The 19,601-nt window shown below is 36.5% G+C and overlaps 1 protein-coding gene across 1 annotated transcript in view; it reads right to left on the bottom strand.

Annotated features, from left to right (window-relative positions):
- Capza2 (capping actin protein of muscle Z-line subunit alpha 2) overlaps nt 1-14,633 on the bottom strand; it is a 39,165-nt gene extending 24,532 nt beyond the window's left edge. The window contains exon 1 of the mRNA XM_046422439.2: nt 14,471-14,633. Coding sequence (XP_046278395.1) covers nt 14,471-14,509 — 39 coding nt within the window. The 5' untranslated portion in view covers nt 14,510-14,633. The remainder of the gene's footprint in view (nt 1-14,470) is intronic.
- Between the last annotated feature and the right edge of the window lie 4,968 nt (nt 14,634-19,601).

Raw genomic sequence — 19,601 nt, 5'->3', positions numbered from 1 at the left:
AAGGTATTTCTCTGTTTGTGTGGTTTTTAGTTGCCAGCCCGGAAGCTGGCGACAAAGTATCTTCCCTACAGAATTAAAAGCTCACATTCATGCAAAAATTTACTCATAATTGCTCAAAACTAGAAACATCTTATAATCCAAATATCCATAAAATGGGTAAATGTACCAATTTACTGGTACATCTACACAACAGAATACTACTTAATAATAACAGGGAACTATTAATACTTGCAACAACTGGAATGAATCTCACAAGCATTGTGCTGAGTGAAATAAACCAATCTCAAAAGGTTATGTAGTCATAGCATAGGATTCCATTTTTATAATAATTTCAAATAAACAATATTACAGATACTTCTCAACTTACAATGGGGGTATGCCTTACAATGGGGGTATCATTTTAGATAGCACTTTTTGTGGAATAGCATAGACCACAAGTGATAATAAAGTATTTTGGAAATAAAAGATATATTCAAAGTAATATCATAAATATTAGTAAACCATATGAGCACTAAGAAAAAAATAATTTCTGCCTATCAGATGTCTGAGGTTACACTAAAGTATTACAAAAGTTATTACTCAAACTTTTGGGGGGTGATTTTTCTTACTAAATTTTAAAACAACAACAAAAAAGAGCATTCTACAATTCATGCAATAAATCAGTGATAGTAAAAGTAACCTATAGAATAAAATAAGAATCTGTGAGTCAATACTGACCTAATAAAATAAATGAGCAAATAGGGGAAATAGAAGGCTCTTCATTACAACAGAATGCCAATTAACAATTGTAGAAGGAATGTATGAATAAGAAAATCACTTTGAGTAACCAACCACCTTAGTAATTCTGGTAGGCCAAAATCAATGGATGCCAAATTTGTAGGCAAAATTATAAAACTACAACAGGATATTTACATGGTTTGTAAGCATCTTTCAATGTGTTAACTACAAAGGAATAAATACTAATTTTATATTGAGGTGTACTGCAACCACACCTTTACAAAGTAATGAAAGGTATCAATAGTAATAAGAAAATCAGACATTATTTGCTTTCTGAGAGATACACAGAGAACACATCAATTCTGTGAAACTCCTGCAGAAAATTCATAGACTGAATCTAATCAGGAAACATCAAACAAATCAAAATGAGGGGCAGTCTACAAAATAACTAGTCTGAACTCTTCAAAAGAGTTAAGGTCACAAAAGACAAACAATGCTGAAAAACTGCTCCAGATTAAAGACGAGAGACAATACACAAAATTCAATTAGATTCTGGTTTGAGTTCTATATCAAAAGAGGAGGAGGAGAGGGGAAAAAAAATGAAAGGAAGAAAAAGAAAACATTACTAATTATAGTGATAATAGGATCTGTAGATTTATATAATAGTATTGTCTAAATGTTTAAATTCTCAAAAGTTTAATAACTGTCCTGTAGTTATATAAAATAATGCCCTAAACAATAAAGTATTTAGAGATTAGGGAAAACATTTTTTCTTCAGAAGCTGTGTAGGTTTTCTCCTTAAATTTTTCTAACTTTAGGGCTGGGGTTGTGGCTCAAGTGGTAGAGTGCTAGCCTAGCACATGTGAGGCACTGGGTTCGATCCTCAGTGCCATATTAAAATAAAAGAAAGATATTGTATCCACCTAAAACTAAAAAGTAAATATTTTTTAAAACTTTTTTTTTCTAACTTTAAACACGTGGACAAATAAAACACTCTAGTACTAATTTGTTAAAATAACCTGTTCTCCCCCATTTGATTAAAAAAAAAATCTCATATATTCAGCACTATTTTCAAAACGTGTTACTTTTTTTTCAGTCAGGAATATGAAAAGCACATTACTTTTTTTTTTTTTTTGATGGTGCTAGGGATTGAACCCAAGGCCTTGTGCATGCTAGGCAAAAACTATTACCAACTGAACTATACCCCCAGCCCTTACTACAGTTTAATAAATTTCGAAAAATCTTTCTGAAAACCATCTAAAGAATTTAATGGTCATCATTCAGGTAGCAAATCTAGAATGTTTCTTCCTCAAGTAAATTCTATTTCAATTATATGAGCAGAATAGACACTGAAGAAGAGATCTAGAGCTGGGCGTGGTGGCACACACCTGCAATCCCAGCAGCTCGGGAGGCTGAGACAGGAGGATCATGAATTCAAAGCCAGCCTCAGCAATGGCGACGCACTAAGCAACTAAGTGAGACCCTGTCTCTAAATAACAAACTAGGGCTGGGGATGTGGCTCAATGGTTCAGTAGCCCCAGGTTCAATCCTCGTTACCAAAAAGAAAAAAAAAAAAAAAAAAGAGAGAGAGAAAGAGACAGACAGACACTATCACAGTATTTAGTAGAGGTCTTGATGAACACTAAGAAAATATCAATGTAAGTAATGTGAAAGCAAGTTAATATTCTATTTCTCTTTTCCAAAACTTATTTAAAAACTTTCATCAGTTACCTCAGTAAGTAAGGAATAATTCATATTTATGCACAAAAATTCTAGTAGGGTTATTTAGGCACTGCTGTAATTCTCAATGAGCCATTGTCTCTTTAAAACCAAGTCAAGCAAATTTGGATAACAGGATTCTAATTATCTGAGTTCTGGTAAATCAAAATATGATCCTATCACTTTTGTTTAAAAACTATTTCAATCAATTTAAGATTTTGGAGACTTAGAAACAAATTATTTTCATATATAGAGTATATAATAATGACTTTGTGTATTCACTTTACTGAGACAAATGGGTGATTTTTTTCATATTTCATTTTTGTTTAATTTCCTTTTTAAAAAATTGGCTAACTTTCCAGCCCTTTTGCTTCCAGATTCCTCAAAGTTTAGCACTGATTCAGTCTGGGAAGAAAAAGAAAAACAGAGAGTGAGAACCCAGTGTCACATCTCAGGGCTTAGCCTGATGCCTTGCAAATAGCAAAGTCTCAAAACACAATCTCCCTTGGAGACAGGTAACGTATTGCTTCTGTCCCATGCTCAGCAGTTAGTAATTATGACCATGTGTTGTAAAAAAAACAGTATTTCAATGTAATGAACATTTTCAGAGTTATCACTACTGGAATTCTGTGTGCACACTATTCATTTTCAAATAACCTATATTCAAAAGTGCAAAACCTTATACTAATATAAAGCAAGCATTATGGCATAATGGTTTAGAGTACCATCCCTGGAGTCAGATTGACCAGGATGGGTTTCCACCTCTACTACTCATTAGCTATGTGACCTTGCATTAATAAATAATATTAGCTACTATTATTGGCAGTAAAAGGAGACAGTAAATTCACTTGCATGTTAGCTTCTTTGTGCCCTACAGTGACACAAGTGTGGCTTATGTCTATGCTTTTACGAAGTCTGCAGGGCATTCACTTTCCATATACCAATATCCCTTCCCCTTCCATTTGACCTGCTCATCTCAAACACTGGTGATAGCTACACAGGAGAAAAAGCTGAACTCCTAGTTACATGGTAACTATGTGCCACTAAAATTTGGATTTTTATCTAAGTCAAAGCAAATGACCTCTAGCCAAATATTATTTTTTTTAAACTTCATAAACCTCAATTTTATGGAATGAACCAAGGGTCTCTCAATTTTTAAAAAGGTAAACTAAGGGAAATAAAATGTGTCATTATTTCTTAATTTTTTAAAAAACCCTTGGCTCTGTTAGATTAAAATATTGCCTACAGGGGCTGGGGATGTGGCTCAAGTGGTAGCGCACTTGCCTGGCATGCGTGCGGCCAGGGTTCGATCCTCAGCACCACATACAAACAAAGATGTCGTGTCCGCTGAAAACTAAAAAATAAATATTAAAATCCTCTCTCTTTAAAAAAAATATTGCCTACAAGTATTCTTTGACACAGCTATTATTATTATTAATTTATGGAAGTGGAAACAGTGATCCAGAATTGGGATTTAAATGAAGTCTTCAGATAAAGTCCAGGGATTTTTACATAGCTGCCTCTCAACACAGAACAGTATTCTTATGATCTGTCAAAAGACAGGCTGGGGACAAAAGAAATCTTTGGATAATCTTACTTGCTTCCATTGCTTATATTACCACCACAGGATAGCTCTCAAATCCTATTGCAGTCTCCCAAAACCAAGATCCGTTTTCCTAACTATAATTATCTATTACAAATCTTCATTTAATTGCTTCAAAGATATTTTGGACTGTTAACCCAAATCTAGTCTTTTCTGTTCTTGAAATTATTGGCACCGCCTTAAAAAAAAATTACTGCACATTTCCCCCTCTCTTCCACAGTCACACAATGAATGTTTCTTGCTCAAATATAACCCCCTTTTCTCACTCTATTCCATTCACATTCAGGTACTGTTGTTAGACGCTTGATATACTCCTTACAAAGATGCCCTTCAACGAGTCTCACCCCTCTCCAAAATTTACTTTCCACTTTCCCCACAGACTGATATTTTTAAATGCAAGGTCCAATGTTCCTTCCCTGCTTAAAAATCACCCAATGGTTCCCCACTGCAGCAAAATGATGCCCTTTGTATGACATACAAGGCTCTTCCAAAGCTGTAAAATCTGTTAACAGCACAAGCTCTTAAGTAAGACTACATGGGTTCAGACTACAGCTGTTCCACTCCTTACAACCTGTATACCCTAAGCAAACAAAACTATTTCCTGTCTTACAGAAAGTGAGATAACATTCTTGGACAAGGGCTTAGCACAGAGTAAGCACTTGAACAATAACTTATTGCCCTTATTCTTTCTGTCATTTTCTAGCTCCTTCAATATATCCACTCTTTCCCACATACACACAGTACGAGAACCTTACCACTCCAGTCAGTTTCTCAAACAAGGGCTCTTGTTTTTCACACCTCCATACCACTTCATGTATATGATCTGGCCACCTTTTATGTACTGTGATAAAATTGCACACAGCAGTAGAATATCTTAACCTTTGCAAATTATCAGAAGAAATGGTCATAAAGAAAAGGAAACTCTCATAATATTAAAAATATCCTGATAAATCATTCATTATTGTAGTATTAGTGATACTTTCGATAAGAGTATTACTGAGATGTATGGTCTAAGGCCTAAAATTAAGGTCCTCTATATGTCTTGAATAGTAAGTTCCCCTCTTTGCTCTGCTTCCACAGATAAGGTCTCTGAGCCAAACAAGCTGCTTATCACAAGGAACAGACACAGTTCTTGCTTATGCCTCAGGAGTAGGCTTCTGCCAGTCCAGTGAATTACTCAAACCAATCAAAACATCCCTCAGGAACCAGGGGTCACCCCACCTTCTTGCTACTACAAAGCGTACCTCCCACAGTCCATTTTTTCACTCTTCCCAAGTGCAACACCTATGTGGCCCAGCATAGTGCTGTGTCCCCTTTCACTAAGCTTTCAAGTATATGTTATTAATAAACTGCTGTCAATCTCTTTAGCAGGAAATGGAATTCTCATCAAAGTGGCTATAATTATAGAAAGCTGACCAAAAAATATATATTTATTTATTTTTTAATTTTAAAATCTTGAGCAACTGAAGAAAGAGGAGATGAAAGTACAAAAAGCAGACAACACAGCTGGGAGAATTAGCACCTGACTGTAATTCCAACAACTCTGGAGGCTGAAGCAGGAAGATTGCAAGTTTGAGACGGGCCTTAGCTACTTAGTGAGACCTTGTCTCAAAATAAAAAAAATCAAAAGGGAATAGTTCAGTGGTAAAGCACAGATGGGTTTAATCCCCAGTACCAAAAAAAAAAAAAAAAAAAAAAGACAACATGTGCACAGGACCACATGCATATATACCACAAACAAAAGCCATCAGAAACCATGAAATTTGGAGGCAAACAGTCGTGTACTATCCATTAGTTCAAAGGTATACTATATGGGAAATATGTATACTAAAAATGAATGTTTATCTTAAATTCAAATGAGTCAGACATTGTATTTTATCTCAGATCACTACCTACAAGCTCTGTAATGTCTACATGTTGAACATCATGACACATGACACATCTCCTCTGTGATCAAAGAGATATTAGGGTAGGAATTTCCCAAATAAGGATGTCTGTCAGAGTCACCAGAAAAGCTTTAGGAAAAAAAAAACACATTCCCAAGCTCCATTCCAAACCTACCAAATCAATCTCCCAAACTAGGACCTAAAAATCTATACTTTGAATCTAGGTGATTCTGATAGGAAACCAGATACTGCACTCATGCCCTATAGGGGATTACATATGGAAAATTTGAGGTTTGGTCTTACAACAGAGAAAGAAATCACAGGTTTCACTTGATTCTTAAGGAATGTTCACTAAAAGGAGTCACTACCTTACAAACTGGTAGTAAAGTTAAAAGAGCTATTACTCGCTTTTCTACTTTCTATACTGAGACTTATTTGAAGTTGTTTCCCACAACTCTCTAAAAATTGTTTATGCCTTGTTGAGAGTTACAAGTAAACTAAGAACAGAAAAAAATTTTTTTGAACTTTATGCTATTTAAATAGGTTATGACCAAGTGATTGCTACTGAATGTATGTGTTATAAACTAATCTATTTTAATGAGTAAACTGAAGAGTGGTAATGTGTCTTAGTAATTTTTTCTTAACAAATTTTCTTTTATAATTCTCATTTTGAATGGTAATGAAAAATAGAGCCCAAGGACTTAACCTAAATATAGGCCATCTATTTAACTCAAAATCAATTCTTCTTTAAAGATGTTTCATCATTTATTTAAAACATTTAGAAACCCATGAACCCAAAGTAGGCTGAAATGAGAAAGAAAAGGTTATATAAACTGTTCTTTTCTTCAATTTTTTCTCTCCTTTGAATCATTTACCTCAGGGAGGAAATACCCCTAAATTTTCAGTCTTAAAAAAAAAAAAAAAAAAAAATCCTGGGCTGGGATTGTGGCTCAGTGGCAGAGCACTTGCCTTGCATGTTGGAGACATTGGGTTCAATCCTCAGCACCAAATAAAAACAAATAAATAAAATAATGGTATTATGTCCATCTACAATTAAAAATTTATTTTAAGAAAAATCCTTAAAATAAAATAGGAAAAACTGTTCTTTCTCTTTTGTTTCCCTACCTAATTTTTTCAAGAATAATTTGTACTTCGGTCAACATTTATTGAGCACCTATTACAATAAGACTTAACCCCACATTGCATGTTCAAATATTCAAGTCATCTGGGAAGTATTTTTGTTGTAGTTTACAAAAAAATACACTTATGGCCTCACCCATGAGTGGAGCCTGTGTGTCTATGTTCGTAGATAAAGTCTCCAGTTGATTTTACTTGCAGCCAGAATTGAAAACATCTAATCTTACATATGCTAGGAACTCTAATGGAATTACAGAGATGACTAAGACACAGGGCCTGGCTCTGAACACAGGAAATAAGAACACCAGAAAAATCTATTCTAATTGCTAAATGGTCAAACAAAGGTAGGTACAAACTGCTAAGGGAGCTGAGACAGGTCAGGATACAAAAGAAGACCTGGGAAGTCTTTGGGTCTGGGTACTTAAGGATAGGTAGTTTACAATGCAGACAAGAATGACAGGTCACTTCTGAAAGAGGGAAAACAAACATACTTTTCATTTTCAGACCCTGGTAATCTGCTTTTCTCCCTCCTTACTCCAAAGCCTGGTAAAACTGTTCTCTTGAATGCCACTGATGCCCCTCAGTCCACTACTTACAGAATATGCCTTATCTACACCAGTTTTCCCATCCATAAAGTGGAAAATACAAGGTTATTGTGACAATCGAGAGCTAAAGTTCCTGGCATGTAGTGGATAAAATTTGTTTCCTGTCACTTTCTCTTAATTCCAAAGGTGTTTTTCAACCTCATAGTCCTTCTGGGCACTGCTCTTTCTCAAAAGCATCTTTGCAAACTCTGACTCTGTTCTGAGTGTGCAACATTTCTACTCAAGGGTCGCTCTTACCCTTTTTGTCTCTCTTCTCCGCTGACCCCTCAAAGTCAAGTCATGATGAATTTTTCTACCCAAAAGTCTGAAACTGAAATGCTCAAAAATGTGAATTCCGACATGATGCCACAGTGGAAAATTCCACACCATGAAATTCTGTTCCAAGCACAAAATTTAAAAATATGACCTTCTGGTTATATGTACACGGTATATATAAAACACACATAAATTTCATGTTTAGACTTGGGTTCCATCCCCAAGATATCTACATACAAGTATACCAAAATCAAAAAATCTGAAATCTGGATCACTTGTGATCCTAGGTATTTCTAATAAGGGACATCCAACCTGTATTTGGTAAATGAATGAATGTAAAGGTAAACGGTTATCCCAAGTTATTTCCATTGATTTTTTTTCAAGAGAAACACTGAACATTTTAAAATGTGATAGAAAAGTTCTCAGCCAAAAAAAAAAAAAAATAATAAATAAATAAATAAAATGATGTTAGAAAGAGAGAAAAAAAAAAAAAAAGAAAAGTTCTCAGCCATTAGAGTCATAGTTGAACATAAATAAGTGTCTACGAGAAAGAATGTAAAGATTGTATATCTAACATTCAAAATAAAATCTATGAAATTCTTTTTTGAACCAAATCTATGAATGTTGTTTTTATTGGTCCTCCCACCACCCCAGTACCAAAGACTAAAACTAGGGCTTCCTGTTTGCTAGGCAAACACTCTACCACTGAGCTATATCTCTGCTCCTTTTTAGTTTTGAGACAGGGTCTCTCTACATTGCTCAGGCTAATCTTGAAGTTGTGATCCTCCTGCTTCAGCCTCCCAAGTAGTTAGGATTATGCATATGTACCACCATGCCAGGCTCTATGGTATTTTTGGAACCTGTTGGAAGAGTAGTCTTTACAAAACAAAGATCTATTTTCTTCAATATACATAAATCTCCTGCAATAAATTATCACTTCCGGGGATTGATTAGGCTTTTGGGACAGAGTATAAAATCCAGGTCAGGTTTTGCTATTGGGCTTTTCAATCATTTTTGGTACTCTGCTCCAAGCATTTTTATATCTGCATTATTACACTAAAATGCGATATTCTATCTATGGAGTTACCTTTATTCTATGTAAAAATGGTTCCCAAATGCACTGAAATGTACTATAAATCTGCCTTAATGTGCCAAATCTGAAAAATTCACTAATGTTATGGCTGTCACCAAGTTCCTATCTACAGTAGGTATTTGTGAAATAACAATTCTTCTACTGAAAGAAATTAGGAATGAATACATCCTAAATTAATAGTTTACTGGTTGAGTTTACCCCTTGGTTAATAGGAATACTACTAATTTTATATTAATTATGATGAAATATAAAGGCAGCCTATATTGTTTTAACACATCAAGTTATATTGATATAACTGAAGAAAGTTGTATTTGTATAGTGAAGGAAAAGTATATCAACTGCCTAAAAAGAATATTTACCATTTGAACCCTGGCCAATATCACCTGTACCTCAAAGAGCACCAGGAACTTCATTTTAAATCTTTAAATTCTATAACAATATGTAAGAATGAAAAATTTAGGCACAATAGATTTTTCCTTTGAAAACCTGACATTATATGCATTACTACTTTTTTTTTCATAAAATTTACCATCCTCTCTCTTCTTCTTCTTGGTAATGGGTTATTGAACTCAGTGCTTTACCAATGAGCTACATCCTCAGCCCCTGCTCTTTTTTTTTTTTTTTTTTTAATTTTGAGACAGAGTCTTGCTAAATTACTTAGGGTCTCACTAAGTTGCTGAAGCTGGCTTTGAACTTGCAATCCTCCTGCCCCAGCCTCCAGAGATGGTGGTATTACAGGCATATGCCACCACACTTAGCTCCATTGCCTCTCTCTCCCCCTCTTTTTTTGGGGGGTGGGAGGTACCAGGGATTGAACTCAGGGGCACTGGACCACTGAGCCACATCCACAGCCCTCGTTTGTATTTTATTTAGAGACAGGGTCTCACTGAGTTGCTTAGTGCCTCACTTTTGCTGAGACTGGCTTGGAACTCATGATCATCTTGCCTCAGACTCCCAAGCAGCTGGGATTACAGACAGGCCTGCGTCACTGCAGCATTTTCTCTTAATTCTGCGAATCCATGGTTTCTATGTTCATTTACTCATTGAACTGTTCTACTTTATCACATGCTGAATAATGATAGATGCTAAAAAAATGACATTATTTCTGTACTTAGGGATTCCAAGAGAAAAGGGGAAAAAAGAACTATTAAGCAAAACTGTATTTAATATTAATGATGTGTTATAGAGTTCAGAAGAGAGATTAAATAGGCCATGTGATCTGAGCTAAATCTTGAGGGTTGAGTAAAATGTTCATCTTTCCAAAAAAAGGAGACAGACCTGAGAGCAGTACCAATACTCCAAAAGGGATGAGAAGCCAGGATCAGAGAAAAACATCTACCACTTATCAGTGTGCTGCCAATATGCCAGGCACTACTGATAATCAGTTAAATGGAGAAGGCATTTACTATTATAATGTCCTCGAATTTCAGAGGAGACTGAGGCTGACATAATTCATTCAAGCTGCTACAAGTGGACCAGTATTTAGATGTCTGAATGTATTGAAAATGTCAGAACAATTGAGATTAGAATGGAATACAAAGCCATTAATACTATTTAAAGAGTTGGGCTTCCCGGTAAAGGAATGGAGGATCTATTCACTAAAAATTTGAGAGTAGAGAACCAATATATTAAAGTACAGATTAGATATAGGTAGCTGAGGGGTTTAGTCTAGAAACTGCAATTAAAAACCTAACAATAACAAATATAACAGAAAGGAAACAAAAGTTGTGACACATTTCTAACCCCTCTTTTGTTCCTTTATTTTCCTTCCTTTACTGTTGTCATATTGTCACATAACAGGTACAATCAATTTCCATTCTGTATGCACAATGAAGTATTGTCACCAAATAATCTGGTCAACTGATAGGTAGTAAACCAAATATTAACACAAATGAATTAACTTTCCAAGCAAGAAATAATTTGTATAAGGCATTTTTTTTTTTTACAACGAAGTGGCAAAATACAGATTATAAAGTACAGGAAAAACAAAAAGTTAAAACAAAGCTGAAGTTTAAAGTCCTAGATGAATGCAACAATAGAAATAAAGAGAAAAATGAGCAGGAGAAGATAGATTTCTGCTTTCCTTTGAGTAGAGGAAAAATGAAGGAAGATTATAAATTTACTTTGAGGTAGCTCCATTTGAAAATATCTAGTTAACCATCTCCTATAAACACGTCAGCAGATTAAAATGTCAGTGCTCAGGAGAAGACTTAGAGCTAGAGCTAAGTACCTGAGACACATTTCCAAAGGCATAATAGTTGAATCTATAGGAGTGGGTTATTTGGGGGATAAGGGATGGGGAAAGGAAGAAGAAGAAAAAAGGAAGAGCTTTTCCCATCAATGACTATCTTCCTTCTGGAAAGTTTGGTAATGGTTCTTTTCTTTCTTTCTTTCTTTTTTATTTTTTGTAGTTGTAGATGGACAGAATGCCTTTATTTTATTTGTTAATTGTTATGTTGTGCTGAGGGTCGAACCCAGTGCCTCACATGTATTAGGCAAGCGCTTTGCCACTGATAGCCCTAGCCTGATAATGGTTCTTTTCATTTGAGTGTTACACCAAAATTTCATGTTATTTCCAATTCACAAAAATGCTTTAGCATACCATATGGCTGACCCAGGAATGGAAAACGTGAATTGCTTTTCGCCTCGAGTTTCCATTACAATGTAAAATAAATCTGTGGGATACAGTACAATTAATTAATTTAAAGAACTTCATTGTGCTTCTTCAGTTAAAGTTATTTCCTATTAATCCAGTTTGTTGGTTTCATAGTGGTAATCCTCAAAAAGCATCTGCATACAAGTTGTAAAAGCAAAGCTATAATTCTAGGTTAATTCCTAAAATACTTTCCACCATAGGGCATACATGAAAATATATCAGAAGCATAAAGCACTTAAATGTGTTAACAATAAACTAACCCAACACTATTTAATGTCAGGTGTGTAAAATTTTTATTTAAAAAATAAAAAAAGAAAAACTTTTTTTCTTTTTCAAAATACACTGTCGAAGGCTGGGGTTGCAGCTCAGTTTCAGAGTGCTTGCACAGCATGCATGAGGTACTGGGTTCGATCCTTAGCACCACATAAAAACAAATAAATAAAATAAAGGTATTGTGTCCATCTACAACTTAAAAAAAATTAAAAAATACAATATAAGCTGTCAACAAATTAAAAACCAACATACAAAACCAGAAGAGTCCTAAAATCAATTTTGCTTAAGGAAGCATAAGAACAAGAACCTTAGATTTGGATTCAGACAAATTTGCGTTTAAATTCCATCTCTGCCACTTCCTAGCTAGGTGTCCTTGGGTGAATTACTTAAAGGTTTTAAACCTGATTTTAAAAAAATTAAGTAACAAATGTATCTGTCTAACTGAGCCAGGCATACACATGATTGTAGCACACATCTTAACAGCTTCTTTCCTTATATCTGCAATCTATAATGGAAATTTCAAAAGCTTAAAAGTACTAAAAGCTTATTTTTTGAAAATTAAAAATAAGACATCATGAAGTGTAATACAATTTAAGTATTAGTTCAAAAATATCGTCTCTAAACTCTCTCCATTTCTGATCCTAAACCCAACATCCTCCTCCCAAAAGATTAAAATAATACCTAAATATAAAGTGACTAGAATGTTAAAATTTCACTTAAATGGTTACTTGAATTTAATCCAAACTTTGGTCAGTGTTTTTAAGATTAGAAAATAGTGATAAAATCTTCTGTAAAATATCTATATTCTTACAAAACTTCAAATTAAAAAAAATCAAAATTAAATTTAGACTTTTCATTCATTTACTCATAGAATATTATATTAGTAGACAAACACAACACCTCTTCATGAAGCTTAATGTCCTGAGTGCCAGATAATATATAATCTTCTATCTCATTTTGAAAAAAAAATTATTTTAGGCCTTTCAACACACTGGCATGTCTATATCAACTACCATGCTGAATACACTCACCTCAGGTTTCAAGATACTTGAGATACTAATAACCACTTAAGAACCTTAGGGAAAAAAATGACACTCTCTTTCTAAAGAGAAAAAAGTCGCTTACTGCAAAGCGACTTTGGAGGATATAGGGATCTACCTACCTATTTGGTCTTTGGATTTCAGAGAACTATACAGTACAAAACGGGGAGAAAAAAAAAAAAAGACTTCCAAAAATGAAGATTAGGTTGACTTCCGCACGCTCACATCAGGAAGGAAAAAGAACTTTACATTCAGGTGCAAGAACACAGAATATAAAAACAGAGGGCTCTAACTGAAATCTCCTTAAGCGACACTGGCATTTCCTAAACACCATAATATAACTGTACATGTTTCTTATATGACTTTACTGTTTCAGATCTTAAAAAATGAAGCACTGTTAAATTAAGAGTCTGGATATCTCCAAAACTGTAGCTATCATGATATATTCATGTCAGTTACTTCTCAGTTAAAAAAAAAAAAAAGTCAAGGTCCTTTCCAAGAAATATTCAAAATCTGCAGAATTCCTCCCTTCCACCTTACCCACCTCCCGGGTATGGAGCCTTCAAAGTTGCCAAAGGAAACCAGCAAATAAAAGAGAACTACTTCAGTGATAAGATTTCTAATTTTAAATGTCTTAGAACTTGAATCGTTTATCTGGTTCCAATGCTGTCACTTCATCTAACACACAGTAAAAGGAGTTGCACCATCTCCTCTCTTTAGAAGTCCTACAAGACCGGGTGCTGCTACCAAATCGGCCCCCAGGGGGACAACTGCCATCCTGGGCAGAAAACAGATATGGGAGTGGGGGGATCTCTATGTGAACAACTCTACTACCTTCCAGGGAACATGGGAACTGCAAAGCTTACAGCAAAAGCCAAAAAAGAAGAAAGAAAAAAAAAAAAAAAAAAGACGGCCGTGTGTGTGTTTGGAAGGACGGAAGGTAGAGACCTCCACGGGAAAGGAAACACCCTAGAGAATCAGGAAAGGAAGCACTTCTTTTTGGGGAGGGGAATAAGGCGGCAGAAGTGAAGGTCTGCTTCCTAAGCGATTTTTCCCCTCGCCGGGCCACACTCCCAGGCCAGGCCGCTGGGCAGGGTACTGCCCTTGGGCCGCTCGGGGCCAGGTCACAGCCCCTCCAAGGTCTCCAGTCTCTAGCACACGGCCAGGGACCTTAGTGGGTCCCCCGCGGCCGCCGCCCGCGCCCCCGCCCCCGCCCGCCGCGCAGGCCCGCGGCCGTCCGCTCGCTCCCGCTTCCTATTTTCGGAACACACACCCTACAAGGAGCGGAGTTAGCAGGCCTGGAAGAGACCTGCCCCCGCGCGGGGCCTCGGGTGACTGACAGGGGCAGGCACTCGGGCGCAACCAGGCGGGAGGAAGGGCACCGAGCGTATAGCCAGTGCCCTTCCCTGGAGGCCAGACTCAGGGCCCATATGACGCGGTGCTGCTGGCTCCACCGGATCGGCTCCGCCGCCCCCGCTGCTCTTACCTTCTCCTCATCAGACAACTGCTCCTCCAGATCCGCCATCTTCCTTCTGGCGACAAACCGTGGCGGCGGCGGCAGCGGCCACCTGACTTCCCCCTTTTCGTGCGGTCCTCCGCGCCGCGCGCCCCCGCCAAGGGAGGGGCCCGTCGCCCAAGCTGCCGCGCACGCGCCCCTAGAGCCCCGCCTCCCCCGCCCGGCCTTCAGGGATGGCTCGGCTGTGCGGTGCGCGTGCGCGGCGCCGGGAGGGGGCGGTGTCTGCTACCCGCCTGCTGCAGGCTTGTCAGCATCCTGAGTATAGGGTTCTCTCCTAACTGATGACCAGATGGACCCCGTCTGTGATGAGTACGTTCTGAGCCTTTGATTATGTTCCCACCAAGGCCTGAACTCTGCCAGCTGAAATGTGAAAAGCTGAACCAATTTAAAACAGTTTAAATATAGGAAAAATACTCAGCTTTAATTAAAATATGCACACACACAACCTAGTCCATAATTGTGAGATTGCTCTTGATATATTCATTTATTCATCCAACAAATACTTATTGGACTTTTATTATGTACCCGTCACAGGGTTAGTCTCTGGGGATATACAATGTTGAAAACAAACAAAAAACAGAAATCGTAATGAAGCTAACTATTCATTAAACAAACATTGAGCACTTAGGGAAAACATTGTACTATTGCAGGGAAATACAATATAATGTTAGACATAGAGCCTACCCTCCTGAATCGGCTTGCCAGATTATATTTAGGACACCTAAGAGATTTTGCACACAAACAATTAATATTTTAAATTACAAGTATTTTTTCATGAAGCACTTGAGAGATATTAAGCCATTATCATTTCAAATTTTACTGGCTGTCCTTTATTTGCTAAGTTTGGCAACTACCACTGAGGCTTCAAGTTTACAAGAGGATAAAGTTGTTGTCAAAACTATATATGTGGGGGCTGGGGATGTGGCTCAAGCGGTAGCATGCTCGCCTGGCATGCGTGCGGCCCGGGTTCGATCCTCAGCACCACATACAAACAAAGATGTTGTGTCTGCCGAAAACTAAAATAAATAAATAAATATTTAAAAAAAACAAAAAAAAACCAAAAAAAAACTATATATGTGAATCAACTGGAAATTTGTTAAAGTGAAGTTGCTAATTTGATAGGGTTGAGATGGGACTGGAGAATCTGCATTCCTGACAAGCTCCAGGTTAGGCCAATGCTACTGGTCTTAAGACCACACTTTAAGAAGCAAGGCTTTAGATGGAAGTCAAGACTTTATTCAGTAGAAAATAAGAGGCTGTTGAAAACATTTGAACCGTGATATGACTTTATCAGGAATATGTCCAGCAGGACGAATTTGACAGCTGCATATAATTGACATGTAAGAATACCTTAAAGAGTTCAAATAACTATTCAGGTGCAAGACACTATTATTAAGTAATTTTCTGAGTGTTCATTTGGAGAGAGAACAGGAAGAGGAAGCATGCTGACACATGCAGGAAAAAGCAGGTATCCTGTTGAAGTTAGATGTTGTGAAGAAGACATGAAAGATAATAAACCACACTGTTCAAGGGCCTCACTGGATATAAATCAATACCATGTTTACTCTTTTACAGTTTACAAGTCATTGCTTTGTTGATTTCTCATTGTAACTTCATGAAGTAAGGTACTTATTTGTATTATTACACCCATTTTACAGAAGAAAAACTGAGGCTAAATGATTTGTCCAGTGCTACAAAACTTCTAAGAGATCAAGTTGGGATTGGAATAATTCAGTCTATATCTCATATTCTTTCCACTACAAGATTTTCTTTCTCCCTCTTTAAAGTCTAGGCACGCTCCACCAAATAAAATTTGAGTGAAGATGATTTCTCTGCCATCCCATCCATTCAGTTTACAGTACCTGCTGCATCAATGTATTCCTGGGTTTTAGGCTTTTTCCTCCAATTATATTTTTATTTTTACTCAGTGACACCTAATGTGTCACCGTGTAATATATACAGTGGGTACTCAGTAAATGTTGTTGCTTGATTAACTGGCTGCTCTGTTCCTCTAAAAACCTTACCCAAATATGGTAATGTTTTGCAATAATTTGAGTCATAGATGTTTATACTTGTAACCTTGGTGATACTTTACATATGGTTCCCATAGTGATACAAACAGCAATTATGTTTAATTTCTGATAACCCTTTCAGTAACCTCCCAATACCGCCCTCTTGATAAAATTTAAAGGAATTATAGAATTTACATAACCTGGAAAGATTTCAAGCAGTCACACAAAATAGTTATAAATATTGGAATGCTCATCATATGACTGTAAGGAGAAATGCACCAGTATTCTTGATAATCAGTTATTTTTAAATGAAAAACTAAAAACAAAATTTCCTCTTACACACAATTCTACATAAGAGAGAATTTCTATCCTTTTCTTATTCGATCTCCAGACTCACCTTCCTCCTACTTATTAATGGTGTGTGATCTTGGGTTTTCCATTTAAGTACACCAGACCTGATCTTTTCTTTAGGTTCTTTTCTTTTTCCTTTTTCTGGTTTTTTGTTATTGTTTTATTCTTTGGTAATATTTCTTTTTAAGTTACAAGTATACATGTCAATCTATTTTCCTGTGCATGTGCTCTATGTTCTCAACTATCACTTCAAACTTGTCAAGATCAGAAGTTACCTACTTCCATTTACTTTTTTTTTTTCCAGCACTGAACCAGGAAACTTTTTGTTCTGAACCCAGGACCTTGCACATGAAAGCACTCCATCACTGAGCTATACCCCACGCCTCTGGTTCTGTAGAATCACAATCCTAGGGTACTCTAGTTGAAGCCTCTCATTTTACATGTAAATGAGTCTTAGGTAAATGACTTGGTAACAACTAAGCATCTTGCTGATATTATTTAAGAACCCAAATGCATGCATCACTGAAACACAGAAAGCTATTTACACATCTTTACACATAATATTGTCTATCTAATACATCTGTTAAAGTTTTTTGGAATTCTTTTTTTTTTTTTTTTTGACAGTGTTAACGATTAAACCCAGGGGCTGGTACATCCTAAGCAAGTGCTCTGAGTGTTCTATCACTGAGTTTTATCTCCAGCCCCTTTTTCTTTTTGAAGCAGTAAACTGGCTTGGAATTTGCAATCCTCCTGCCTCAACCTCTCGAATAGCTAATACTGGAGGCATGCACCACTGTGATTACAGGCATACATCACCATGTCTCTTTCTGAAATGTTTTTTGGCACCTATCTATTCTTAAAATTCTGTCCAGTCAATCATTTTCTTTGAACCTATCATTAAGTTCTATAGCTAGAGCTAGTAATTTTTTCTTTACGATTTCCATAGAAACTTTTTCATTGATTTTTGCCATGTACCTTAGTGATGAGGCATACAGATTTTATAATCAGTAAGTCCTGGGTTCTGATCTTTGTTCAGCTCCAACTAACCCTCAGTTATTTATTCTGGAAACTTCTGCTTCTTCATCTTTATATTGGGGGTAATGGTACCTCCCTCATAGGGATGTCCTAAGGATTTAATGAGATCATGCAGATAAAATACTTAGCACCCAGCATAAGCATTACTAAAGGTCTCAATAAATGTTAGCTATTATCATCTTATTATAATAACAATCTGCTCTTGGAGGACATGGCCTATCTCTTAATTAGCTGTCTGGCACATATAGTGTTTGGCATAAAAGTACTTAGAAAAGGCTTTGTTGGAACACTTACTGATTGACTCTTTCATTTCACATACTGAATTGGGAACTGAAAATTTGAGCTAATGATCTATATGGGGACTTAGAAATTGTCCTAAAATGTAGCTTGGGGACTCTAGAGTAGGAGAGCAAGCAATTTTCCTAGAAACTCCAAAATCATACAAATAACTCATATTCCTTATAACTCCACATACAGTCGCCATTTAAATATCTCTCTAATTGACTTTTTACTGTTTAATTGGTTTGTCCCTATAAATTCTAGGCTGCAGCATCTTTAAATGACGTATCAAATTAAATGTATTCTAGGCTGCAGCATCTTTACACAATGTCCCAAATGAAATGAAATATACACCGAAGTATTGTCCAAGGTTGATCCTTCAGAGTGAGGCAAAGAAATACCATTGCTTGTATTTATTTCCATTTAATTATTTGGATTTTTGTTGCAAAATATATTGAGTACACAAAAAAAGCATAGGTACCCCTTCCAAATCCAATTCCTTTCATTCTTCCCACGAGTAACAATTAAACTGAAACTTGTGCTTATTATTTGCATGCATGTTGATTCTTTTGAAACCAAGAACCTTCCTTTTTCTCTTTTATGTCCATCAAGTGTGGTATTCAGTTTAAAGTATATCTATAAAATGCAAAAAATAGTTTTGTGATTTCTGATATAGTTTTATATACAACATGAATAGAAGACATTAATTAGGCAAATTACTGGCAAAACAAACAAACAAACAAACAAAATCCCACCTCCCTCTGTAGCAATGTAAATTGTAGTACATGAATGAAAAGACTTTTGACCTGGACAGCAACACTTTGCACAGATTTGCTGGTAGGAAGTGAAAAGATAGGTTGAATATCTTTAATTTTTACCCATAATGTCTGATAATAATTTTAACTCTTATTTGGACTCAGTAATAGCACTGTGACAGCAAAATGAGATTGTCATCTATCTTTCCCCAAGCCACACTAATCTCCTATTAAAATAGAATTTCTCTAGCTGAGGTCTAGTCCAGAGAACTGCAGCAGCATCTGTCCGAGTTTCTTCCTCTCAGTTCTTTCAGAATGTCACAGTCGGAAGTGCTAACATTGCCGTCCTTCTCTTTGACATTGACCTTCATCACCTCTGCAGCTCTAGCTATCCTATCAGATATCTTCTATTGTAGCTCTGGCACCTTTCCTAGTACTCTGCTCCCAGGATGGAGGGCTCCATGCTTATATCACCTTGTTTTCTCCTTCTTGTAACTTTAGCTGTACACATCACAGGTAAGTGCTGGGCCATCAAAGTCACTGTCCGAGGCTGTGTATTAGGGCACCCAGTTTACCACAGTCTTCTCTTGCAAGCTGCTTCTGGTGAGTAGAGCTGAAGGGGACACCGTGAGTGTTTTGACCAAATACCCTCAGAACACTTTTTACTAT

Source organism: Marmota monax, unplaced genomic scaffold (assembly GCF_021218885.2).
Source record: "Marmota monax isolate L192 unplaced genomic scaffold, Marmota_monax_Labrador192_F-V1.1 WCK01_AAM20220418_F8-fsc00027, whole genome shotgun sequence".
Taxonomy (NCBI): domain Eukaryota; kingdom Metazoa; phylum Chordata; class Mammalia; order Rodentia; family Sciuridae; genus Marmota; species Marmota monax.
Note: the sequence above shows the minus strand (reverse complement) of the source record. Positions and strands in the feature narration are given on the sequence as shown.